Source organism: Motacilla alba, chromosome 3 (assembly GCF_015832195.1).
Source record: "Motacilla alba alba isolate MOTALB_02 chromosome 3, Motacilla_alba_V1.0_pri, whole genome shotgun sequence".
Taxonomy (NCBI): Eukaryota; Metazoa; Chordata; class Aves; order Passeriformes; family Motacillidae; genus Motacilla; species Motacilla alba.
The window spans coordinates 4310765-4336452 of NC_052018.1; the positions used below are offsets into that span (position 1 = coordinate 4310765).

A 25688-nucleotide genomic window follows, 5' to 3' on the forward strand; every position below is an offset into this window, starting at 1 on the left:
CCTTCCCTCAGTATTTCTGCTCTACCTGGCCTAGATATGCTGAAATACCACCCAAAAATTTGCTCTGGAAGTAGAAGGAGCTCCAGTTAGAGGCTGTTTTGGGCTGGAGCTCTGGCCAGATGCGGAGGGGCAGATCCTCAGCCAAAGTTGGCAGCAAAGGTGCAGTCACTACAAATAAATGAATTCCTGTACTGTGTTGGTTGCCATTGCAACTTCTGATATGACCCTGAAAAACTGTTCAATGTGCATGAATTCTTACATTTTCCTACCATTTCTCTGTTTTTGTTGTTTGATTCTGAGTCTGGTTTTGGCTTTTTTCTTCATATTCAGGGTTAAGACTTTGTTTGAGAAGAAATGCGCTGAAGTGGCCAGCCACAAAATCGTACTGAGTTTCATGAAGATGTTTTTTCTTTCCTTTTTGAAACCTTTGTAAAGCATAATTGACATTTAATGTGAAATTGGGTCATTTTGAGGTTACTTCAGCTTTAAAATACCAAGGTTTGTTTTGTCAAAATGGTTTCAAGATGTTTTCTTGTTACTCAATGTACATGTGAAGGTGGGGTGTGGGGATGATTTGTTGTTTTGGGTTTTTTTTTTCCTGTTGTAAGTCTTTGTATATTTTGGATGTTCTGTTTTTGCTCAGCTCCAGACTCCGTGGGTTTTTTGTGGCTCCTCAGACCAACAATTACACCTTCTGGATTCAGGCAGATGGGCAGGCATCTCTCTACTTAAGTTTGTCCCAAGATCCAAACCAGAAGGTATTACTATTGGTAGAGAAAAATGAGAGAAATGGAAATTAAAAATGAGGATGAAAAGGATTTTAATTAAGGTGATGACAAGTGGGAATTTCCCCAGTGTGGATTGGTTCATTATCCTTTATAACTCTATTGCAGAGTCAAAGCTGTGTGATTACTTTTGATATTTTACATTGGCCTTGTCCATTAGATAGCTCTAAAAAAATCACTCTTGCAACAAGAGTAATAATTGTCTTTTCCAGAGGATTTTTTTTTTGTTAGTTCAGCACATTTCTGTTTGAGCTGAAGCCATCCATGAAAAGTTATTTGGGTAACTGTTATTAGAGCTAGAGTAAGCCATAGAAATTACCTTATTTACGGTATTGAACCTTAAACCAAAGGTTTTTGAGATTGTGGCTTTTTCCTATATAATAGGAAGGAATTTGTGAGCCATCAACCCATGGTTGGTGGTTATAATGGCTATTGGTTATAAACACAAAAATGTTGTTTGGGTTTTTTGGTGGAGCTGTGGCATTGGACTAAATGTTATTTGGTGCTGGAGATAAGTCACTAACTGGTTAAATAGCTTCAAACTGAGACTTGGTTTGTATTGGATATTAGGAAGAAATTCTTCCCTGAGAGAGTGGTGAGGCCCTGGAACAGGGTGTCCAGAGAAGCTGTGGCTGCCTCTGGATCCCTGGGAGTGTCCAAGGCCAGGTTGGACAAGGCTTGGAGCAACCTGGGCTAGTGGAAGGTGTCCCTGGCCAATGGCAGGGCGTGGAATGAAATGGTTTTTGATGTTCCTTCCAGCCCAAACCATTCTGTGATTCTGTGATTTGGTTGTTCTGCACGCAGGTGAGAATTGCTTCTCTCCCTGCTGGCAATTCAGAGTGGTCTGAGAACTGGGTGAAGAACTGGAGTGAACTTTGGCAGCCAAAATCCCAGAAATTTGAGCTAACTGCTGGTTCAAGGTACTACCTGGAAGCTCTGCATCATGCCAAGACACCCAGCAAGGGGATGAGAGTTGGAGTCCAGATTCACAACACGTGGCTGGACCCCCGTGTGGTGAACAACTACTACACTGAGAGGCAAGAAATTCGGGCTCGAGCCTTGCATATCCCAGACATGCAGGTCAGTGCTGCCTGCATCTGCCTTGTTGGTGCCAGATGTGAAAAAATGTGTGTTTCCACCTTGTTTACAGCCTCCTGAGACAGCTGATGAGAAGAGCATCATGAGCTGAAGTTGTCTGTGGTTTTTACATACGTTAGTGGGTGTGTAAACACTCAGGAATGAGGGAAGTTTTTTCCTAATGGTTAAACTCCTGCAGGCCAGGAGCTTTAAGGACCATTTGCAGCTGCACAGGTCATGTATCCCTTGCTCTCCTGTTAATGTAAGAATCCTGTTCCTTGTAAAATAAGGGCAGTTTAAGAGTAGCTGAAGTGGCTCTCGGAAGGGATTCCTGGTTCACAGAGGCTATAAAAGGCAAAGTTCTGGCTACAAAATCCTCCTCAGTAGAAGATTCCAGGTTTGAAGTGTGTGTGTCTCATGCAATTTGCATCTGTTTTCATTTCTTGATTTGCTTCTCTTTTTCTCCCAGATGTTGACTGTGTCTGGTACAGGTTATTTCAGTATCTCCAGGAACAACACCCTGAGAATGATCCCCACAAATGCTACAGCCCACCAGGTAGGTGCCATTAAACACAGACACAGGGTCCTCTGCTGGGAATGGTGGAGCTCTGGTGCTTGACAGAAGTTAAGATTTGGCCCAGAAGCTGAGATAAAGTTTATGTGATGGAGAGGTGATTTTTATATTTCTTTTTAACTGAGAATGTCTTAGAGAGGGATTTTTTTTTTCTTGAGCATTCACTCCCAGGTGTATTCTAAGCTTTTCAGAACATCCAGATATCTTGGAATTTCATTGATCCAGATCCTTGGACTACTTCTCTAAGGCCAGATGGGTGTTGTATGGCTCTGGCTTCTTCAGCAGCCCCGAGGCTCTTGATGTGGCTCTTGATGTGTTGATTGTTAATTTGTCAACATTAAAGTGACCCTGAGTGATGGCTCCATGACAGTCGATAGACTGAGGATGTCTCATACCCCTGAAAAATTTTATGTAAACATTAAAGTTTACACTCTGTTGAGATAAATTTTATTATATTATTTTTTAACATTTTTATTATTTCAATATTTGTTCAGAGCAGCTGTGCCACTGCTCCCTGGCTGATGAAAAATGAAGTGATGATGTGTGTGTTGAAGTCTCTGCTGAAATGATTGTAGCTGACTGCTTTCCACTCTCTTAATATATTTTAAAGGTGCAAGCAGCAATAGAAGAACTCCTTTCAGTAGGATGTGAAACTGAGCCAACTTCTTCTAAAATCCTCTTTCACTGTGGTTTTGAGAAAGAAGGTAAGGAACTTCCATGGCAAATAAGCAGTATTTATTGTGAGGATGGATCTGCTTTTATGAGATAAGTGTTCTTTAAACTTTTACTGGTAGGATATTTACACTTTTAATGGGTATAAGTACATATTCATGCTTATAATTTATTCATTGTGTGAATGCATTAAAAACAACATGATCAATATAATAATCACAGTGATAGGATATCCAGAGTTGGAAGGGAACCACAAGTATCATCAAATCTAACTCCTGGGCCTGTACAGGACAGCCCCAGGAATCTGTGAATATTGTACAACCTGAGATTGTTGTACAGACACTTCTTGAACTCTGGCAGGAGAATTCTCAGAGTAGGACTGTTTGACAATTTCTGGATACCCACTTGTTGTATTTTCATAAATATTGACTGCACTGGTGTCTTCTGAATCACTTTCAAACCTCTCATTTCCTTTTTTTTTTTTATCTGTCAGATATGAAGATCATCATCACCACAGGACACATTGTCAGTGGAACGGAGCCTTTCTGTGGGAGGTTCAGCATCCACAGACCAAGCCAGCTGGTGAAAACTTCCCCATCAACACTACCAAGATATGACCTTACTAAATACCCACATGTGAGTGGCTGCTCTTCATGAGCAGCTTGTACTGGGCACTGAATGTTCAGAGCCTAATAAACAACATAAAGTCATCTGGTCAGCTTACAATTCCCCAAAATCTATCAAGCATTGTGTCTTAGCACAGAGCAGAGCACCTTTTATTTGGTTTGGGAATGGTTTTGGATCTCTGAGGTGTAAATATTGTTTAACACAGCTGGCTGTTAACTGTTCCTGGGGATACAACCCTTGCTGTGGGAAAGGAAGAAGTGGGATGGTGTTGGAGAAAGGTGGAAGAGACAAGGATGAACATTTCTTGACAAAAGGAAAAAATCCTTTGTTGTTTGGTGATCCATGGCTCACTGTTCTGCTCATCTTCTCCTGCTTTTAACAGGAATAAACACAAAACTTCAGGGAAGCCCCAGGGGTCAGTTTGATGCCATGTTGTGGCACATCTGGGTGCCAAAACTGTCTTCTGCAGCTCTTATTCCCTCTCCAGCTCTCTTGGAGCCCCTTTAGGCACTGGAAGAGGCTTTAAGGTCTCCCCAGAGTCTTTTCTTCTCCAGGCCAAGCAACCCAGTGTTAAACCAGAATTGAAAAAGTATCTCTTCCTTTACCTTCCATGTACATTATATGTAAATTACCTGTGTTTTGATTTTTGAAAGTCTTTCCCCATTTTTGCAGGTGTGTTTTGCACATAAAGGACATATGAGCAACATCCTTCATCTCTCTGTGTCCTACACCAATGTCTCTTCATGTCCAGTGAGGAGAAACCTCACCTGCCAGTGGGATTTCAGTGAAACTGACTCTAAAAGGTATCCAGACAATTACAGTTATCCGAGATTACATTTCCCATAAGAAGGTGCAGTGGGAAAATTGAGGGAAGCTCTTATTTATATAGGAACAATTAATTGGAGTAATCTGACAAAATGTCTACAGAGGCATTGCTGGAATGTGTTTCCATGCTTTTTGGAGGATTTAATGAGTAAATTTCCATGTTTCTTGCTACATGCACTATCTCATGTCAGTGACACACAGGTATACTTGAAGATTTTTGAGAACACAAATTCCCCAGTTTCTTTCCCAGTTGATTTTCTGTGGTAAGAAAGAGAATTGCTTGGTTTTTTTTTTTTTTTACTCCACCCTTTGAAAGCTTTGAAAATTGGTGGAGCCTTTGATTTTCTTTATTCATTTAAAATTCCATGAGTAGAAAACATTTGGTAGCAGACATAAAGCTTAGGGCAGGCAGACTTAAAAAAATCAGGACTGTTAAAAAGTGAAGAGAGCTGAGGGTTTGAATTCTGGATTGACCCCCGTTGAGGTCACTGATGCTGTTGTGGTATTTTGCCAAAAATGAAGCAGGTGTAGTCATTCCCATATCCCACTCTAGTGATTCAGAGGGGAAAACATAAGCAGAGATCTAAATCCTTATTTCTCACTCTGGGGAACCCGACAAGGACATGGTGAGTAATCACAAACCACTGAGCATGTGGCTTGTGCTAAATGCCAGTAGTAACAAAAAAGAGTGCCTGATACTACCTGGAATCTTCACAATCTCCTCAAATTTGTTTATTGTCCCAACCCTGGTGTCTCCCAGCTGGACATTTACCTGCACCAACCTCTGGAAGAGCTGTGTGAATCTCTCTGTGCTTCTCCAGGATCTCCCAGCCAATTCCCCAGTATTTGTGCATCAGATAGACTTGCAGAGCCCTGTGCTGCAAAAAGAAGCACCTGGATCATTTTATCTCGATGAGCTCATCATTGCTGACAGAGCTGTGATTGGTAAAGGCATCTCTTTTGGATTTTTTCCCCCCCAGGATTAAATCTATAGCAATAAAGATGGATGAAACTTTTTCACTGGGAAATGTCACAACAGTCACAAAAATACTTCTTTTTCTTGAACTTATATATATTTTTTTTGGTGACTGTAGTCGAGAAGGAATTGCCAAAATATTGATATTATTGGTTTATTTGAAAATGTGGTTCTACAAATGGAACAGGCTGTGGTGAAATCACCATCCCTGGAAACATTCAAAAATGTGTGGATGTGGCACGTGGGGACATAGGTTATTAGTGGACTGGGCAGTGCTGCAGAATAGTTAAACTCTGTGAACTTAGAGTCCTTTTCCAACCTTAATGATTCTATGAAATATAACTTAAAACAAAAAAATCCAAACAAGCCCAAGCAGGTGTTTCCACCTATGAAATGACAATACCCTGGGCATAGTCATCTCTGCTCTCCTTGCTCTAATGAATGTTTATGTTTTTTCTTTCAGTTTCTCAGAGAGACCCCAAACCCCTCTGGCCAGGGGGGAGGATTATTGAAGCAGTGTCTGTGGTGGGGTCTCCTCCCACCTACAACGTGTCCTGGGAGGTGTCTGGCTGTGGTGCCAGTCTGCCCCTTCTCTCTCCAAGGTAGGGACAGCGAGCAGCTCATCTCAGTATCCTGTAGCACCTCTTAGAGCTCCCCCAATGTACCTGGAGCTGGCTGCCAGCTGGGTTCAGCTGCTGAAAACAAGAGGTGCTGAGGAAGTTTGAGATAACTCGGGGTGTCAGATATCCGTGGGTCACCAAGGTGTGATGTGGGATTGGAAGGAAATCTCAGCCCTTCTGGAACAGTGGATGAAGATCATCCAAATGTGTCTCCAAAACACTTTTAAGGACACAAATTCCCACATTCGGCCCTGGAAGTCCACCTTGGATGTCCTTGTTTGCTGAGATGAGGTTTCCTTTCCTCCCAACAATGACAGAGGAATCGGAGCCATGGGCTATAACTTGATCAGAGACTGTAACAATAAAGGTTTGTTCTGGCAGAAAATAAGTCCTGTAAATGTTGGGTTGTATTCAGCTGAGTCAAATGTCGTATCTTAACATAAACCACCACGGGTAGGGCAGGAATGAGAATACAGGGGGATGTTTGTGGTGGTTGAGTTGTTGCATAACCAGAGGTGTAATTAATAGGAAGAAGGAAAATTTTTTACTCCTGTGTGGAGCCTGAAGACTGACATTAGAGTGCTGCAACTGACATTAGACATTAGAGTCTGCACTGATGGCTGTATTTTTTTAAAATAAATTTAGAAAACAAAATGGGGGAAAATGTCATAAGCATCATTATGGAGCTGAGGAAAATGTCTAAAAGAGGAAGATTTAAGAAGCTCCACCTGTTTAGCTAAAAAAAAAAAAAAAAAAAAAAAAAAAAAAATATTAAGAGGCAGTTTGATAACAATACCTCTCACCAGGATAAAAAATGGTGCTTGGCACAGGTGGGCTTTTCCATCTCACTGAGGAAGGTATCAGAGAAAAGCAGGAATCACCACAGGCTTTAAAAATAGGTGAACTGAGCAGTGTCTTTGGACATTATCGAAATAAGCCTGGCTCTTTCTCTTTGCTGAACACGGGCTGTGATTTAATCCAATAAAACTCTTAGCCCTGTCAGAACAGGAATATTGGCTAAAATCTTGTACCAGCTGTACAAAGGGCTCAGTGATCCTTTTGGTTTTGTTTCGTGGAAATTTGCTCTGCAGAAGCCACTTGTTATCCAGACACTTAACACACGGTGGCATCGTTGTACCGCAGAGAGGCTCCTTTTCCTTTGAAACACGAGAATTTTCGTGGCGAAGGAGAACAGCATTTTAACTTAGAAATTGGACTTTTGTGAACTTGAATGACTCCAATACAGATGCGGTGTCTGGGGGCATGGTTTAATGAGGGACCTGGTAATGCTGGGTTAAGGATTGGGCTCGATCTTAGGGGTCTTTTCCAACCTAAATGATTGTACAATATGATATCTCACTGTAATTCAGGGGACTTGAGATTCATGGGCTCGAGGGGATTATAGTGTGAAGAAGGAAATATTTTTTGCTTTGCTGCGCAAATGCTGTGGCAAATTCTCAGTCCAGGCTGCACTGAGCTGGTTCTTTAGAAGCACCGGTATTGGGATAACACTCCCTGGTGCTTGATGGTATATAAATTACTTCTTCTATCATAAATTTTAAAAGGTAATTTTCCATAATTTTCTGCTGTCTGCATTGCTGCCAAATTCACAGAACCACAGAATCACTGGGTTGGAGGAAATCTTCAAGATCATTGAGTCCAACCCAGCCCTAACACCTCAACTAAACCACGGCACTGAGTGCCACATCCAGGCTTTTTTAAACACATCCAGGGATGGTGACTTCACCACCTCCCTGGGCAGGCCATTCCAGTACTTTCTCACCCTTTCCTTAAAAAACTTTTTCCTACTATCCAACCTATATTTCCCTTTGCATAGCTTAAGACTGTGTCCTCTGGTTCTCTCAGTTGCTGCCTGGAGAAAGAGACCAGCCCCACCTGACCACAGCCACCTTTCAGGGAGTTGTAGAGAGTGATAAGAAGTTAGGAGTTGGGAATATCCAGTTTTGTTTGAGGTCTGGGCATCTTCCCCTTAAATCCGTCAGGAGTGTTGCTCCCATAGGTGTCCCTGAGCTCTTGGTTGACTTGGGGGTGTCAGCAGTGAGGGTCTCCACTGCTGATGCTTTCCTGTGACCCCTTCTCTGTCCCACAGAGGTGCAGTGCTTGGGGAGGGCTCTGAGGAGTATGGACACCTGTACGTGTCCACGGAGGATGTGAGAGTCAGCCTCACCATCCAGAGGCTGCAGAAGTCATCCCCACCTCTCGGAGGAACCTTCCGCATCCACCTGGCCAACACAGTGATACCAGGTAAGGGAAGATGCAGGTCAGGGCCTGGATTTCCTGAGCAGGAAGCCAAGGGAAGAATTAATTGCCAGAGAAGTTTTGGCTGCCCCATGCGTGGGTGTGCTCAAGGCCAGGTTGGTTAATCACAGAATCACGCAAGGTTGGAAGAGACCGTCAAGATCATCGAATCCAACCCATTCCCTGACACCTCAACTAAACCATGGCACTGAGTGTTATTAAAAAGTGTGGATGATCCTCAGATTAGACATAAGGAAGAAACTTTTTATTATGAGGCTGGGGAAACAGAGGCAACAGTGGTGGATGCCTCATCCTTGGAAACATTTGAGATCAGGCTGAAGGGGCTTTGAGCAACCTGGTCTAGGGTTCATTGCTGGGATTAGATGACCTTTAAAGTCCTTTCCAGCCCAAATCCTTCTATGATTCTATTCTATAATTCTATGACTTTTTGGTTTTTAGGGTCCAATAAATGTCTCCCTTTTGGCAGTTGCAGAGGTCTGAACCATGACAGCCTTGTACTCATAATGAAACCCTTTCCTTTCCTAGGAGCAGGCAGTTGTGGTCTCCTGGAAATGGAGATATCCACTGCTCCCTGACATCTTTTGCAGGTGTTTCAGTGCACATCTCTGCCCACCAGCTCCGCAGGCTTTTGCAGGACAATGTGGATAATTTTACAGCTCCCTTCTTCAACACCAGTGACTTCACCATAACCAGAGACTCCAGCACGTGCTATGAAATTGTCTGGACACTGACTTGGAAAAAAACAGCTGGGGACTTGCCCAATGTTATCAGTGTACAGTAATTTATTTTACTAATCCTCACTTTGATCCCTATTTGATGTCTTTGGTCTTGCTGATTCTCTCTCACAATGGTTGTTTTTATGAATACACCACGGAAATTTAGGCAATCTTCCTATTTGGAACAGCACCTTAAGCAATTTCGAGATTAAATTATTAGAAAAAAAACAGTTGTAGGAGAAGAAATTATGTTGAGTCTGATTCAAAACCAGGAGATTTGAGTGTGATTTCTGCACAGCAAAGGGGCTGGTATACTGAAATGAAATCTTTTTAAATTATATCTACATTAATGTTTCAGTACAGTAACTGGAGCTCATCACAGATTTGTGGCATCATTTATTTGCCAAGGAAGTATTTTCTGAGAACTGTTTTGCCTGGTTTCATATCTCGTTCTCACAAGTCTCAGGTGAAGGTTCACTTTACACTCTCTCATCCCAAGATTTGTCCTGCTAGTATTGCTTCAAGCAAAACTCCTTTTTGAGTAAGGACTCAGACTGAGATGCCTCCTACCTCCAAAGGAAACACTGTTTCTTTGGATATCCAGATCCTAAAAGTGTGATGTCAATTTCAACAAATTCTAGAGCTCAAGATGTTGGCCTGGAGGGTGAAAAAAGTTTGAGCTGCATCTTCAGTTCTTGCACAGGCCCTTGTTTCACCTAAAGCCATGTCTTTGAGAAGATCTTTCCATGCCTAAATCCAAATTATATTATTGGGTATTAGAAGTTTATTTACCAAACCTGATTCCTGAACTTCTTTGCCATCTCTTTGACTGCAAGGTGGAGGTGGAAACAGGGAGGTATTGCGAAACCTTGAGTAATGAATATTTTAGAGGTGCAGATATGATTAATGGAAGAAGAATGAGAAGTTTCCAAGAGTTATTGCTTGTAAAGATTCTGTTTTAATTTAACATCACAGGACAGAAAAGGGTGAGAAACTTGAATTCCTTGATCTTTGCCAGGTCTCTGCTGAAAACCTCACTGGCCTGAAGCCAACTGTTTCTACTCGTGTGGTTTATGATGGGGGTGTGTTTATTGGACCAATATTTGGGGATATGCTTGCCACCCTCCATAACCAAACACAGGTGAGTTGATGTGCTCTCACACTTTTCACTGATTCAGCAGGGTCGTGTAGCTCCAGGAGTCTCACAGGTATTTGGGTACCTTGTTCTGCCAGTAAATCCTTTCAGGAATCTGGTGTTCTTTGCCACAAAAATCTCATATTCTGCTGCCTGGTGTGTGGAGCAGGACTTTCCTCCAAGAGCTGTTGCAGGCAGGGAGAATGATGATCATGGGTCATGGAAGACAATATCTTTTTGTTTTTTTTTTTTTTGGAAACAGTGACCAAGGGATGAAAATCTCTGAACTCTCATCCTTGGTGGGTCTTGTGGTGCTGGATTACACAATTCACCTGCGACACTCTGTAACACTGATGGGCAAAGTAAATGAGTTGGTGGCTGGGATACTCATCTGTAAGTCAGGAAAATCCTGAACCTCTCTGGATCTCAATTCCCCAGGAGGGAAGAGAGAAATAGGAGAGCTTCAGGCTGAAGGAGGAATCATTCCAGTCTGCTGGATGGACAAATGTGTTTCCAGCTCTGCTCTCAGATGTTGCAGAACAGTGGCTATGGCTGGCTTTGTTTCCAGCAGACTTGGGCACTGTGGCCATAACAGGGTGATGTTGGATGTGCTCCAAGCCCAGCTGTGCAACATCTGGGGCCAAGTCATCCTGCCTTTTTCATGGGCCATGAGAATTGCTCTTCTTTCAGTGACTCAGCCACCTATAGCATCTTTTCCTTCCATGCTGCACAAACCTTCAAATAGCCCAAGTGAAACGACACCAGCAGCAACAAACAGATTTTCTGGTAGTTTTTGAAGCTTTATTCTGGCAGTGTAAAAGTGTCCCTCTAATTATTGTGTCTCTGTCTAAGCAGATTATTTTGCCACTCTGGGCTCCTTGCATTTCTTTGGGACGTATGCTTTGCATTTTGCAGGCACACCCTTAAAACCTCGAGAGGGATAAAGAGGGGCTCTTTTATGCCTGATCATTTGCCTGTTGACTCTTCAAAAATATCAAGATCTCAGGAGGGGTATTTCTTGATATCTCTTTTAGATGATCAAGGTCACAGCCCATTTTTTTTTTCTTTCAGCTTTACAACAAGGGACAAAAAATAAAATGGAGAGCTGCATGTTGAGAAGATACATTTTGGGTTTCATTTTAATTAGTCTTCCAGGGCACTTTAGACACAATAGATTTATTCCCAAGGCAAACTGGGAAGAACTGGGGGAAGACAAGAACAGTCTTCAATGGGTGACTGGGAGAGTTTGAGGAGGTATGGGTCCCGGGATGGTGGGAGGTAGGCTGGAGATGCAGCATCCAAAGCTGTGCCTTGGATGAGCCCTAGCAATCTGCTATTTAAATTTGCAATTAAATTTGCAGTGGGACTGCAGCAGCATGAAGAGCTCTCTGTTTGTGCCCTGTTCCAGCACTGAGTGCTCTCAGTAGCTCAGGGTGGCTACCAGCATCCAGTTGTGGCTCTAGAAAACACCTCTGTTCCCTTACCAACTTTAAGGTAACTCTCTGGTCTGTCTGCAGGTGGTGGTGATGGTGAATGATGTCCTTGCAAACTGCTCTGGCTCTTGTTCTTTCCAGTTCAGCCAGGAATTGACACCCATAGTCAGAGGTGTGGAGTATTCATCAGGTAACGGGGCCTGGTGCCTGAACACAGTGGCAAAAATTCTGTGAAAAAGATCTGCCAGGTGCTGGTGATTTCATGTCTATGTGTATTCTTTTGTAAATTTTTGATTTTATGGAAACTGCCCTTTAATGGGTCACTTCTAATCAGCTCCAGTTCCAGACACTCTGAGTGTACAAGTTTGTCCTGAGAAGGGCAGTGGAGCTGGGAAGGGTCTGGAGCACAGGTCTGAGGAGGAGCGACTGGGGAGGCTCAGCCTGGAAAAAAGGAGGTTCAGGGTGATCTTCTCACTCTTCACAAATCTTGATAGGATGGTACAGCCAGGTGGGGCTTAGTCTATTCCAGGGATGAAGAAATAGGATGATAGGAAATGGCCTTAACATGCGTCAGGAGAAGTTTAGAATAGTTATCACAAAAAGTTTCCTCATTGAATGGGTTGTCAGGCTCTGGAACAGGCTGCTCAGGGCAGGGGTCGAGTCACCATCCCTGCAAGGGTTCAGAGGGTTTGTGGATGTGGCATTTGGAGACATGGTTTAGTGGTGAACACAGAGGGGATCTCAGAGGTCTTTTCCAGCCTTAACTACTCTGTGATTCTATGGTAGAGGCCTAAAGGGGAGAGAAACAATGGCAGGTTCGATGCCTATAGCAAAAACAGCTCTTGGCTCAAGTTATTTTTAATAAAAATTTAAGGAAAAATGCAACAGCTGGACTGGGACAGGCAGGAATTTCTGCTCTGTGGAACAGTGAGATATCACCAGTGGTGTAGTTTTTAGGATATCCTGCTGAAGCTGATAGAAACTTTTAACTGTTGGCTGAATTTAAATTCTGGGCATTGCTAGGCCAAAATTCGAGAGTCACCTTGATGATTATATTCCTGCAGGTGAAGGGTCCCAGGCCACAGTGGTTCTCAGGGGAGCTGGCTTTGGTGAGGAGCAGCTGGCCCTGCAGGTGGAGGTGGACAGGAGGAGCTGCCACGTCACCTGTCTGAATCAAACCCAAGTGGTTTGCCAGGTGCCGAGGCTGCCGGTCGGGATCTATCCGGTGACACTGCTGGTGGCACCTCATGGCTTTGCTCTCAGTGGCACCACAGGACAAGGGATCTTCCTCACAGTCCAGCCAACGCTGGGAGCTGTTGAACCTCCTTCGACTTCAGAGATTGGTAGGTGTGAACCCTCCAAGGCAGCTGCTTCCTGCTTCTTCCTTGTCATGGCATGTTTTGGTTCTTCTGTACTTGCACTGCCAAGATTTTCTGTTGATGAAGAAGAAATTTTTTGGCCAGACACACTGTGTGTGCTCCAAAGCACAGTCAAAAATGACCTAAAGGCTGACAGATTCTCTTTGGGTCTTTGTGCAGGCAACCAGTTTCCTACGCAGTTTTGTTTGGGAATTATATCTTCAAGTGCACATGTATTCATTTCAGCAGATCATTAGTGCTTCATACTCATCCTCCCATATTCATTTGACGTGCAGCTTTGTAGTATTTGAATTAATCTGGCTAATTAAAATGGGTATTAGGGAAAATTTCTTCACTGGAATGGTTGCCAACCACTGGAACAGGTTGCCCAGGGCATTGGTGGAGTCAGCATCCCTAGAGGGATTTGAAAGATGTGTAGATTTGGCACTTGGGGACATGAGTTAGTGATGGGCCTGGCAGTGCTGGGTTACTGGCTGGACTTACTGATTTTAGAGGGTTTTGCAAACTAAATGATCCTATGATTCTATGACTGTGAAATGGCTGAACTCTGGTTAATCCCAGCCTCGTTGAAGCAAATTCAAGTTCTGAGGAATAAAATGGAAACCTCACCTGTGTTTAGGTACAAAGCTAAGAAATTTAGAGAAGCTGAAGCTAAACTGAATGTCCTTCCCTTCCCATTATACCTCCTCTCCTTGAAATACTCCTTGAAATAGAAGAGGAAATAAAGAATGATAAATTCCATACCTGAAGACAAGAGCTGGAAAGATTTTTTTTTTTTTTTTTTGGGGGGGGGAGGAAAGAATCTCCTCCAATGAGAAATGCAGCAAACACTCTTGATATACCTGGGTTGTGCAGTGAAGGACAGTCTCAGATTATCCTTTGTTTTCAAGCAGCAAGGAATGCAGCAGAATCAGCATGAACCAGGTCTACTCTGACAGTAAAGTTACCTGGTTATTTCTCTGTAAATCCCCTCATTTTGCTCATTTTATTTTCGGGATCAAAGTAGCAATCACTACTGAGGTCAGCACTGGCCTCAGTGCAGCTCAGACACGTGGCTTGGAGATCTGACTGGGCCATGCTTGGCCACTTTGGAGCAGCCAGAGAAAAGGAATGCTGGTCTGTGAAACTATCCATGGACAAGCATGGGATGGACTTGGGATAACACAGGATTCCTAAGCTAGAAGTTATGGCCACCTTTTATTGTGCTTTTGGTTTTGGGCATTTTTTGTTTGTTTGTTTCTGTTTATTTTTTGGGGGGGGAGGGGGTTGTTTGTATTATTTTTTCTGCTGTTGATTTTTTTGTGTTGTTTGGGTTTTGTTTTTTTGGTTGCTTGGAAATAAAACTATTCTAACTCTTTTACTACCATTTTTTTCCCTAATGAGAGGGTCATGGCACTCTAAGTTTAAGAATCACTTTTAATTCATAGAAAACCCAAACACCTCCAAACAGCCCTAAAAACAACCCAGCAATGGCAAATTTTAGTGCTTGGGCTTTGCTTCTCCTTTCCTTTGCTGGCAAATCCACTCCTCCCAATTACAGTGATCTGTCACTCATTAAAAAGAAAGCAAGAATAATGCTATCTTACATTACATGTGCCTGGAATGCTTATAATTGGAAAGAATTACAGCTTCCATCTGTGTTTTTAATTTCACCCGTTTCAAATACCTCTCTTCAATCTCATTGCAAAGTGCACACAGGCAGTATTTCACTGCATATAGATATAATGTAGATATCAAAACAACACCAGTCTTTACACAACACTCATGGATTCTGAATTCTAAACCTGAAGCTCCTTATCTGACAACTCTTTGATTAGCAAGTGGCTTTGGTTTTCACTTCTTGCTCTTTCTGAGCTGCAAATTTAATGTTACAGGATGGGAAGGCAACGAAGCACCTTGTACTTTGCTGCTTCAGCTCCCTCTTGTCCAAATATCCCTGGTCTCAGTGGTGCCATGCTGGGAGATCCCCATGACCTAACTCTAGAAGCATGGAATGCCTTTCTAAAGATACTCCCACGTTCCAGTGAATAGCAGGAGCTTGCTGTTAATGTATCTGATTGCTCTCCTTGGCCTGGATCTGCTGCCAGCCACAGGAAATCAAGACTAAACTTTATAATTCTCTGGTGGTTTAGAGATTAGCAGGAATAGGTAATTTCAGGAAAGCATGTAAGGGAATTTTTCATTAATATGTAATTACTTTAACTTTACTTTGCTTACATCACATGTGAAAAGAGGGATAAAAGCTCAGTAGGTTTACAATATAGCCATGCTAATAAATACAAATAAACACTGCATTAATTAGTGCCTGTTTGAACAGTCTGTTCAGCCATAATCCTTAAACTCTGCAGCACTGAGAACTAGAGACAGCTCTAAGTTTCAAGCAACATTTCCTTTTTTTTTTTTTTTAAGTTTCTCTGAATCGCATCAAAGCACAAACTCTAGCTTAGAATTGCCATTAATGCCCACTCTTGTTCTCCTTCCTGTTTCTCTTTGAAACATCCCTGAGTCCTCTAATCACTTGGAAAAGCAAAGGGGCACCTTGACTCTTTGGAACTGGATGCTGAAGAAAGATCAAGCACAAGCCTGACTTGTGTCGGGCGTGATCCCGCGCGGGGTTGGAGAGGCTCAGTCTGGCACGGAGGAGAGCTGAGCTTGCTCGGTGCTCCACGGAATGAATCCCTCCGTGACTTCCCTCACAAATCCAAGTCTCCAGCCCTGCCAAGTCCCCTTTCTATCCCAAGTTTCCTAGACACATGCTACAGGCTTTTCTGACAGCAGGGAGCTTGGCAGCTGTTTGAACTGTGAGAGCACCTGCTGTGTTAAGCTCATTTTCCATTCTTAGTGCTTCTTCCTTCCTTCCTTATTTCATTCTTGGGCTGGGGATCTGTCTAAGGGGAAGATCACAGGCCAGGGCTTGCTGGTTTAAATAAGTATGTCATTAAAAAATAAACCCAGAAAAAAACCCCAGTCATCCTGTATTGTGGAGGAAAATTCAAATAATTCAAATTCAAAGAATTCAAATAAAGCAAGAAGGATCTCTGGTGCAAGAGAGGGAGCCAGGCACAGCAAGGTGGAACAGATCATCACCAGCTCAGCTGAGAGACTTTTGTAGTCATCTGTAAACAAAAAATTCTTTGTATACTAAAATAGCCTACATATTGAATATCATGGAATAATTGTTTATTTTAGGAGGACTTAGAGTGACTCTCAGGGGGACCAATCTGGAAGGGGTAAATGCAGTGTTGTTTGGATCCCAGCCTTGCCCAATTTTCGAGGAGGGCAGAAATTCAACAAGGATTCAATGTAAAGTTCCTTCTCGGGTAAGAAACCACACTTTGGGGAGCAGTCAGAAGCAAATGTGACTTCCTTTGTGTTCCTGGCCTGAGCTACACTAGGAAAGGGCAAAGAGTAGCCCCTCAGCCAAGTCCTGTCTGTGGGGCAGTTTACTGTGGACTCTACAGATTAGACCGGCTTAGTTAAAAATAGATTAATAGGAGATTTATGAAAACCAGTGAAAAAAGCAAGCTCCTTAATTTAGTAAGAATATTGCAAATTAAAAACTGCATAGTTAGTCTGGGATTATATTTACTCATTTAATGTACTTGTATGGATATAGCAAATCCAAATCTGCACAGTCTGGGATTGTTTTAATGTTTCTAAATCTCCATAGATGCTCTTTAAAGTCAACATAACTGTAAATATTTAAGTGGAGTCTGGTGTATGGGAAAGTTTTATCAGTGCCATCTGACTTACTTATCAGAGATGGAGGAATATAGGAAATAACTTTTTTTTTTTTAATTGGTTCATTTTTATGTCTGACATTTTCTTTATCTCTCTTCCTAGGGGGCAGAGGATGCTGCTGTCCACGTGACACTGATTTTTGGGTCCAAGTCAACAACAGTAACCAACTTGTTCCAGTATGATCCTTCCTTAAACCCTGCACTTGTATCCCTGAGCAGGAGCAGAAGTGGCATAGCAGGTGAAAATGCAGATGTATATTGGGCATTCTTTGTAAAAGGGTTGTTAGTGCTGATGATGGTGGGGCAGAGGGAATTTATAAATCTATACAGTGTGATCTAGCACTTTTTGTTTGTTTTCTTTTAAATTTTAGTTCCTGTGTTTCCTGCTAGTCCTGGTCAGTTGTGGTTGGTTTTTATTGATTTTTCACTAGCATATGAGGTAATGAGTTGCTTGCCCTGTGGTATGGATGATGTCCACAGGATGTCAGGTTCAGTGTAGTCCTGCTTTTGTGTCATGTTTCTCTAACTCTGCTCTGAAATGATCCCATCCATTCATGCAGTGATGGGAACCAATGGAACGGCATGAAGCTGTGTCAGGAAAGGTTTAGGCTGGGTATGAGGAAATGCTTTTTCACTCAGAGGGTGGTTGGGCACTAAACAAGCTTCCCAGGGAATGGTCACAGCCCCAAGGCTGCCAGAGCTCAACTAATGTTTGTACAACTCTGTCAAGTACAGGGTAGGATTCTCAGGACTGTCCTGCACAGGGTTGGGAGATGAACTTTGGTGATCCTTGTGGGTCTCTTCCAAATCAGAGTATTCCATGATTCTGTATTTCTTAGTAACAGATTGATCCATGACAGGAGAAATGAGCTCTGGAGAGTGTCCTCCTCCAGGATGCCCAGGGGTTGACTATAAAGAGCATCATGTGCATTTTGGGTTACTGAGAGCAGGGGATTGGCAACATTTCTTTCTCTTGGTTCCCATTTCCAAGCCAAACTATTCCTTCCTTTTTGACCTTGTGATGTGTTACTTTAGAATATGAACTTAGATCTCACAGAATTCTAGGGGACAAAATTCTAGTTAGATCTCACGGAGTGTTTGCCATTCCTGTCTTTTGAAAGTTTCTATTTGGAGTTGTTTGGTTTTTTTTTATTTTTTTTTCCCTCCACATTCCCCTCACTTTTCCCCCCAGGATTTTGGCTGTGTGTAGGGAATAGAAAGCATAAATAGTGAATGATGTCCACTTACAAACAAGGCTTTTAGGAAAGTTTAGCACATTTTTGCATGGCAAACCGATAACAGTTATTTGGTATCTGAGACAGTGGGGAAGGAGATGGGAGGAAGACAGAAATATTCCTGTTTTCTTAGCTATCCCATTCCCATTCTTCCAAGAATATAATAGTCTGACTTTTTTCTCTATTTTTGCAACCTCTCTAGTGAACACCTTAAGCTACCCACAGCTCCCAAATTCGGTTGGACTTGTTGGGGATGTACAGAGTTAGGTGACTGCCAGTGCCAAAATTCCTTGTGCACTCCCAGCATTTCTGTTCATTTTTCCCCAAATGCCCTTGTCATTTTCTATTACTCCAGAATGCATAAATAACAGAAAACGTCCTTTATCATCTGAATATTATTCAGATACCACAGCACCAAGGGGAGGTTTTTGTAGCCGCGGGCAGCTCAGGTGCAGAGAATTCCTTAATGTTACAGTGTCTCATGAGCTGTGGTGGGGCTGAGTTCAATCTCCTATTCAGAACCTCCACGTCTTTGTCTTTTAATATAATTTTCTTTCTATATAATAAAAAGAATAAATAAATTACACTGATGCCTGGAAGGCATCTGGGATTAAGCTGACAATTGACCAAGAGTCTAAAGAGTTCATGTTATTAACATATTCAACTTCTCAGGCTTTCAAACTTTATTTGAGTCTTTGTGAATGCAGAATTGAAAAGTATCGGATCCAAGACCTGCTTAGAGGAGCAAGTAGTGGAAGGAATCTTTGTACAGGCTCTTCTGCTCCTTCCTCTCTCCTTCATCCTTTCAGGGGAGACAGGAGGATGAGATTTACCTCCTAAACTCATCTCTGTGCTTAGATGTTTTGCATGGTCATTGATGATAAATAGATGGTTCTGTGGTGGGATTTGCCACAGCTCTTTCGTGTGTCTTGCAATAGGATGAATCATGGCACAAAGTCCCTTTTCTCTTCACTGACCACAGATAGAGCTATCAGTGAAAATGCCTTTATTTGGACTGATGGATACCACCTTATTTTTTTAAGCTATTTTAGAAGAAATTTAAGTTATGGAAATCCCTTGTCTCTTGGCTTTGTCCTTTCCTGTTAGTGCACTGTGCACTAATAAAGGAAAGTATCCTCCATCATCTGAGCACAGTTTGACATACAGCAGCTTAAATAGGAGAGAGAGTCATGGTTACTGAAAATAAGGTGCTTTGGAGCAGAGCTGGTTTTCCCTGGAATTGAGTTAATTTTTTTCATGTGGGGCTGTGTTTTGGGTTCATGCTGAAAATGGTGTGGATAACACAGGGATGTTTTGTTATTGCTGAGCAGGGCCTACACAGAGTCAGGGACTTTTCTGTTCCTCACCCCACCAGTGAATGAGCTGGGGGTAGACATGGATTTGGGAAGCGACAGCCAGGACAGCTGATCCCAACAGACCCAAGGGATTATCCAGACCACGTTGCTCATGTCCAGTTTATAAAGCTAAGGGAGGAAGAGGGAGACAGGGTGATGGTATTTCCAAGTCACCATTCCATGTGATGGAGCCCTGCTGGGATGGCTGAACACCTGCCTGCCCATGGGAAGCAGAGAATGAAGTCCTTGTCTTGCTTTTCACACATTACTTTAGTTCTACCCATCAAACTGTTTTTATCTCCACCCACAAGTTTTCTCCCTTTTATGCTTCCAAGTCTCTCCCCGATCCCACTGCAGGGGAGGGAGTGAGCAGATGTGTGGGGCTGAGATGCCATCTGGGGTTAAACCATAACAAGCACATCTGACTTTAGGTATCCAAGGAAATTTTTGTTTTACTGTGGAAGGCTCCTATTACTATTACATGGCTCCATAATTCTGAAAAAACAGGGTCTAGATCGTTTATCAGGGATTAAAAAAAATAAATCCCAGAACCCCTCAGCTCCAGAGCTTTAAAAAAAAACCTGGATTTGGTTTTTATCAGGTTCAGATGTTTATAGGACAGACATTTATGGTACAGGGGACATGAATCCTGTCCTGAATGTTGGTGAGAGTGGCTATTGGTGGTTATAACCAAGTTTACTCTGCTGATGTCTCAAGACAGCCCTGAGAGCTGGTGACCTTGAGCAGAAGAGACTTGAGTAGGATACAGAACCACTGCAGTGTTCAACATTTTGGGTTTGGGCTGATGGGCATGGCTGGACCTATTCTGGCATGATGGGACTCTGTTCTTGCTCAGGCAATGGTCATGTGTGCTAAAATAACCATTCTCAGAAACACTGAAAAAGTTCCCTTCCTTTCTCTGCAGGAGGTGAGGAGCTTCACATTGGAATATCCCAGTTTGCCAGCTACCAAGGCTCAGATGTCAAGGTCCAAATTGGGCACTCATGGCCACAGATCCAGGCACAGACAGAGCGTGGGGTTAATGTGGCACTTCCAGCCTTGCGTGCAGGGTGGTACAATATTTCTGTCCTCATCAATGGCATTGCTCTCAATTCAAACAGGTGTGTCTCTTGCTCAGAAGCTTCATTCTCCATCTTATTTGGTGTTTTAGGGTTAATCTGAAAAGGAAGGTTTGAGTTTTTCACAATTCTGTACCTAAAGGTGAATTCTGCAGTGTGGTATGAAATTATGAATAATTATCAAGGCATTTATTTATCTGTGGAGCCCAAGTCAGCAAACTGCTAATGCTAGTCAATTAACTTCCCTTGGATCAGTAGGAGGCAGGAGAGAAACATTTTAGGAAAAAACAGTTGATTTGATGAAAAATGCATATTCAGGCAATCAAAGGTATTCACAGATTCAGGTCAAATGCAGATAAATCCTGCTGTAGGAAAACAGCAGAAGAAAAGAAACACTTTTCATCAGAAAAACAAAAGCTAGTTTGAACAATACAAAAATGCTTTGTTTGGAGAATTTTTAAATGGTGATATTTCCATTTCCTAAGGTGACACTTCAAGTTCATGCCTAGATAAATGTAATATGAACGAATTAAAATGTGGGGGAAAGCTGACCTGAAATTGGGATATAGGAATGTATTCAAAAGCAACACAGTTTTGTTCCTCAGCCATGGCAGCTGCTAGGAGTGATCCTGAAATGATGATACTGGGGAGAAATGAGGTGTTTTTATTGCTCACAAACCAACTTAAGCTGCTTGTAATGTTAATGAACCTCAGAAGGAGAAAAATTGTGGGTTGGTGGGATGGCACACAGGGATTCATCCCACCTGGTACTGGAGTCTGTTAGCAGCACCATCACTTCATCTCCAGGGATAGATTGGAAGGAGATGGGTCATCCCAGGAGAGGACTCTGAGCTCTGGTGGGCTGGATTGCAGAACTGGGAAGATCCCTTCTCTAACATGTCTTTTTAGGGAAGGGGATGTTTTTGAAAGCAGGGTGGTGAAGTAAAATAGATGTAGATGGGACAGAAATGGAGCTATAACTTTATCTGGATGGGCTTCAGGAGCTCATGTCTGGGTTTCCTATTGTTCAGTTTACTCCACTCTCTGGTGGGAGGGTGTGAGGAGAGAGGGCAGCTGTGATGCCTTTTCAATGCACTTCTGTTGGGCATAGCTACAGTGGGTCTGCTTGCCAAAAAAAAAATCCTTACTCTTGCTTCCTTTGATGGGCAATTCAGTTGGACTAAATTTGGCCCACAAGGTGCCCATTGATAGGAGAGTGTTTGTGATAGATGTAGCTCAAATGTGTCCCTGCCCAGGGATGGGGAGGGTTGGAACGAGATGATCTTCAAGGTCCCTTCCAACCCAAACCATTCTGTGATTCTAAACCACACGGAAAAATTTGGGGGGTTGGGTGGTCTTGTCACTGTGACATCAAACAAAGGGGATGTGCCAGGTGGGTGCTTGGCTTTCTGGGAGTTGTAAGAAAAAAAAGAACTGCAACAGGAAGGAAAAATAAAAGGATATCCCTAACTGCCCCAAATCCTTTCTGTGTTGGTTGTGTTTTGCAGGGTTCAGCCGTCAATCCAGTACCTCTCTGAGATCTTCAGCATCCAGCCGTGTTGTGGCTCCATTCTGGGTAAACAGCATTGGTACATCTGCAGCCACTTATGGAGGTTAAAGGGATCAAGGGCACAGTTTTTCTGCAGGAATGGAAAGTGCATCCCATTTCACATCCGTTTAAATGAGGGGGGTTTGAATCTGTGACCCTTTATTATGCAGGCATCAACTGGCAGACAGCAGCGGTCTGGAAATGTGGGATTGTAGTGAGCATCCCTCCATCTGGTTGGCTGGCTCAGGGCTCCCTGTGCTTTGAATTTGATTTCCCCAAGTGTTTGCTCATGTATCCTTGCATGTTCCCCTTGGGAAAACAAAGCACGCCCACATCTGGCTCATCTGTGCTGTTTCTTTCAGTCATTTTGCCCCCATCTTTCAAGGTTTTCCATGTGAAAGTTAGGTGGAAAGCAGAGTACAATTGTGGTTTGAAGCAAACAATAATTTGAAGTGATCCCAAAAGGGATGTTCATTTTTGTTGAAAAGACAAAAAAGCCCTTTTTCAATGTTAATTTTAATCAAAAGGGAAATATTTATTAATCCTGTTCTAAGCTTTTAGACATTGGAAATAATTTAAGGGTGTTTCTGAGCGGAACATCACTGAATTAAAAAGAAAAGTTTTACTTTAAATCTTAAAAAGCAGATTTAGGGTGGTTGATTTATTTTGTCATTTGGCTGGTGGTGGAGGAGAGTTGAATCCCTGTTGTGAATTTTTCATGAGCCCTTAGAAATGCTTTTATAGAAGACAGAGAAATTCTTGTGCTACAACCTCAGGTCTTCCAAAGATTGCTCTCCCAGGCTCAAAACACGTTTAAAGACACAAAACTTCAGAGGCTTTGTGGTACGTGATTAGTTCAATAGTTTGTGAAGTGCTCAAGCCTTGAAAGATGAGAGAGCTTGGAGAGCAAGTCCTATCAGTTTTGAAGATTAGCCATACTACAAAAAATAATAAAAGTTTTACCTTTTTTATATTTCAGGGTAAATTGAAAATTAAATAAGAACTTATTAACTCTTTGGTTGTGGTTTTATGAATGGCTTAAGCTGAATTAAAACCTCTTTGCTGCAAAAAGCACAAGTCCCTCCTCCCTTACCTGTACTCTTTTTTGTCTCTAACACTTGTGTGTGTATCTGGGCTAAGGATTTGGGCTCATGTAAAAAGAAAACTCATCGTAAGACTCATCATAAACCAACTTATTTTTTTCAGCTAGATCATGGGAAAAAGAAGAGAATAGGCTTAATGGATAAAGAGGTTGAAGCAAGGCAGGACACTGGGAGCTCCAGTACTACAAACAAAAGGAACATGGACAGAGCCTTTGGGTGGGCTCTTCCCTGTGAGGGTGGTGCAGCCCTGGCACAGGTTGCCCAGAGAAGCTGTGGCTGCCCCTGCATCCTTGGAAGTATTCATGGCCAGCTTGGGTTGGGTTTGGAGCAACCTGGGATAGTGGGAGGTGTCCCTGCCCGTGGCAGGGGGTTGGAAGGAGGTGGTCTTTAAGGCCCCTTACAACCCAAACCATTCTGTGATTCTATGAAATCTAAGTCTGCCTGAGTTTGAAAATATTCACAATTGCATTCTTCTCCCCTGTGGGCATCAGGAACAAACTACCTCCCCATCCACCTGTAGGGACAGTCCCATTCCGTGAAGAGTTCAGCCTCTGTTTACTCTCAGAGGTCTTTCACAGCAGCTTTCTCCATTTCTGTGGTGGCTTTCTACAGTCACTTACTGCCACAAAGGTCCCTGGCTACTTGTTACCTTAGCCTCTTGTCCACATGGGATTATCCTGATATATGGCTGCTATTGTCTCTAGCTGCTTTCCTTCAGCCTGTCATGCTTATCAGCTTCATCATAAAAGGTTTGTGTTGGCAGGGACCTTAAAGATGATGGTTCAGAGATAATCATGAATTCCTCTTCTGCATATAATACCCTTCTTCCTTATTTTGCTTTGCTCCTAGGTGGAACACTGCTCACAATCTCTGGGGTGGGCTTTAGCCAAAATCCTGCCCTGGTTTCTGTGTCCATGGACAATCAAACCTGTACAGTTACTCACCTGGAAGAAGAGACAGTTTTGTGCCTGACCCCCCCAGCTGTTAATTTGTCTAATGAAGATTCACGAGACATCTCTGTCAGAGTAAATGTAGCCATTGGCAGTGGGTCACTTCAACAAGTTCTCTTTGCAAATAGGACCACCACCTTTAACTACCAAAGAGCTTTGACTCCCCTCGTTACTGCTGTTGAAACAGAAATCACAGATGGCAGCCTGCTTTTGAGCATTCAGGGCATAAACATCACTGGGTCTGTGGCTAAGCTTGGACACACTGAATGTCAACTTGAGTTTCAATGGGGCAACCAGTCTGCAATGTCTTATCAGTGCTCTTTGCCACTGAACAGCCTGGAACCTGGGACTTTCCCCATCCAGGTCATCCAGAGGCAGCTGGGATATGCTCAAGTGGCAGCAAGGCAGCAGGCCCTCACAATAACTCCACAGATAACTTCCATATTCCCATCACAAGGATCAATCTGTGGTGGGATGTTACTCACCATATCTGGTATTGCTTTGAAATCCAGGAGGAATTTGGTACAGGTCAGCCTGGACAGTAATTACTCCTGTGAGATCCAGAAGTCTGATAATGACTCCATCAGCTGTGTTGTCCTTCCAGGGGCCCACCCTTTGCACCCTCAGTGGCTGGCTGAGGCATCTCGGGCTCTCAATGTCACTGTGGTTGTCAATGGGGTCCGCAGTGTGTGCCTTGGGGGCTGTACACTCCACCTTCAGGAGCACTGGACCCCGCTGGTACATCTGGTGACCTGGAAGACCAATGGGACATCCACCTACATGACAATCAAAGGACAGAGGTTGGCATGGCAGGGTGACAGCCCTGTGGTACATGTGGATAACAGCTCTGCCTGCAAGGTGACTTTTTGGAACGAGACGATCATCGAGTGCCAGACAGCCTGCCTGGCCCCAGGGGAGCACAGCATTTCCATATCCAGCAGGAAAAGTGGCCGTGCCTGTTTCAGAGGGACATCCAGCCTTCTCACCATCCTGCCTTGGGTGTACCAGTTTTACCCACGGGATTTCAGCACCAATGGGGGAGGCCTGCTCAGCTTGGCTGGGTTGGCTCTGAAGGGAAACAAGGTGACTTCAGTCCTCGTAGACCATCACCCTTGCCTCATTCTCAACATCACCTGTGTGCTCATCCAGTGCACGGTGCCTCCGGGGAAAGGCACAAGGGCTCTGAGTCTGAAAGTAGATGGACACTCCTATTACCTTGGAACAATAAGTTACAGTGAGGAATTTACCCCAGCTTTACTTTCACTTGTTTCCTCTGGTCTCCTTTTAACTTTGACAGTATCACAGGTCACAGAGATGGACATAATACAAGTGTTTATTGGAGATTTTCCTTGCAGCAACATCACCATCAGTCTCTCCACATTGCAGTGCACAGCTCCTCTGCTCCCTGTGGGCGAGTACCCTGTGCTGGGCCTGGATATTCCTAGGGGATGGGCTTCCTCCAACCTGGGGTTCACTTCTCATCTGACAGTGACAGCTGCACGTCACAACTGGGGTAAGTCATGGAGGGCTGCTGCAGTTCCTCCACAGGGTTTTGTGTGAGGCACTGCAGTGATGTGA

General features: G+C 43.2%; 1 protein-coding gene across 5 annotated transcripts in view; it reads left to right on the forward strand.

Annotated features, from left to right (window-relative positions):
- Positions 1-25688, forward strand: part of PKHD1 (PKHD1 ciliary IPT domain containing fibrocystin/polyductin) — a 239168-nt gene that overhangs the window by 16689 nt on the left and 196791 nt on the right. For all 5 annotated transcript variants that reach the window (XM_038131605.1, XM_038131604.1, XM_038131606.1 and 2 more), the window contains 18 exons: positions 644-758; positions 1590-1865; positions 2332-2418; positions 3047-3140; positions 3602-3744; positions 4408-4538; positions 5321-5505; positions 6000-6138; positions 8267-8421; positions 9024-9208; positions 10171-10293; positions 11805-11910; positions 12785-13063; positions 16289-16419; positions 16943-17078; positions 20355-20550; positions 22017-22084; positions 24010-25623. In XM_038131605.1, coding sequence (XP_037987533.1) covers positions 644-758; positions 1590-1865; positions 2332-2418; positions 3047-3140; positions 3602-3744; positions 4408-4538; positions 5321-5505; positions 6000-6138; positions 8267-8421; positions 9024-9208; positions 10171-10293; positions 11805-11910; positions 12785-13063; positions 16289-16419; positions 16943-17078; positions 20355-20550; positions 22017-22084; positions 24010-25623 — 4163 coding nt within the window. The remainder of the gene's footprint in view (positions 1-643; positions 759-1589; positions 1866-2331; positions 2419-3046; positions 3141-3601; positions 3745-4407; positions 4539-5320; positions 5506-5999; positions 6139-8266; positions 8422-9023; positions 9209-10170; positions 10294-11804; positions 11911-12784; positions 13064-16288; positions 16420-16942; positions 17079-20354; positions 20551-22016; positions 22085-24009; positions 25624-25688) is intronic.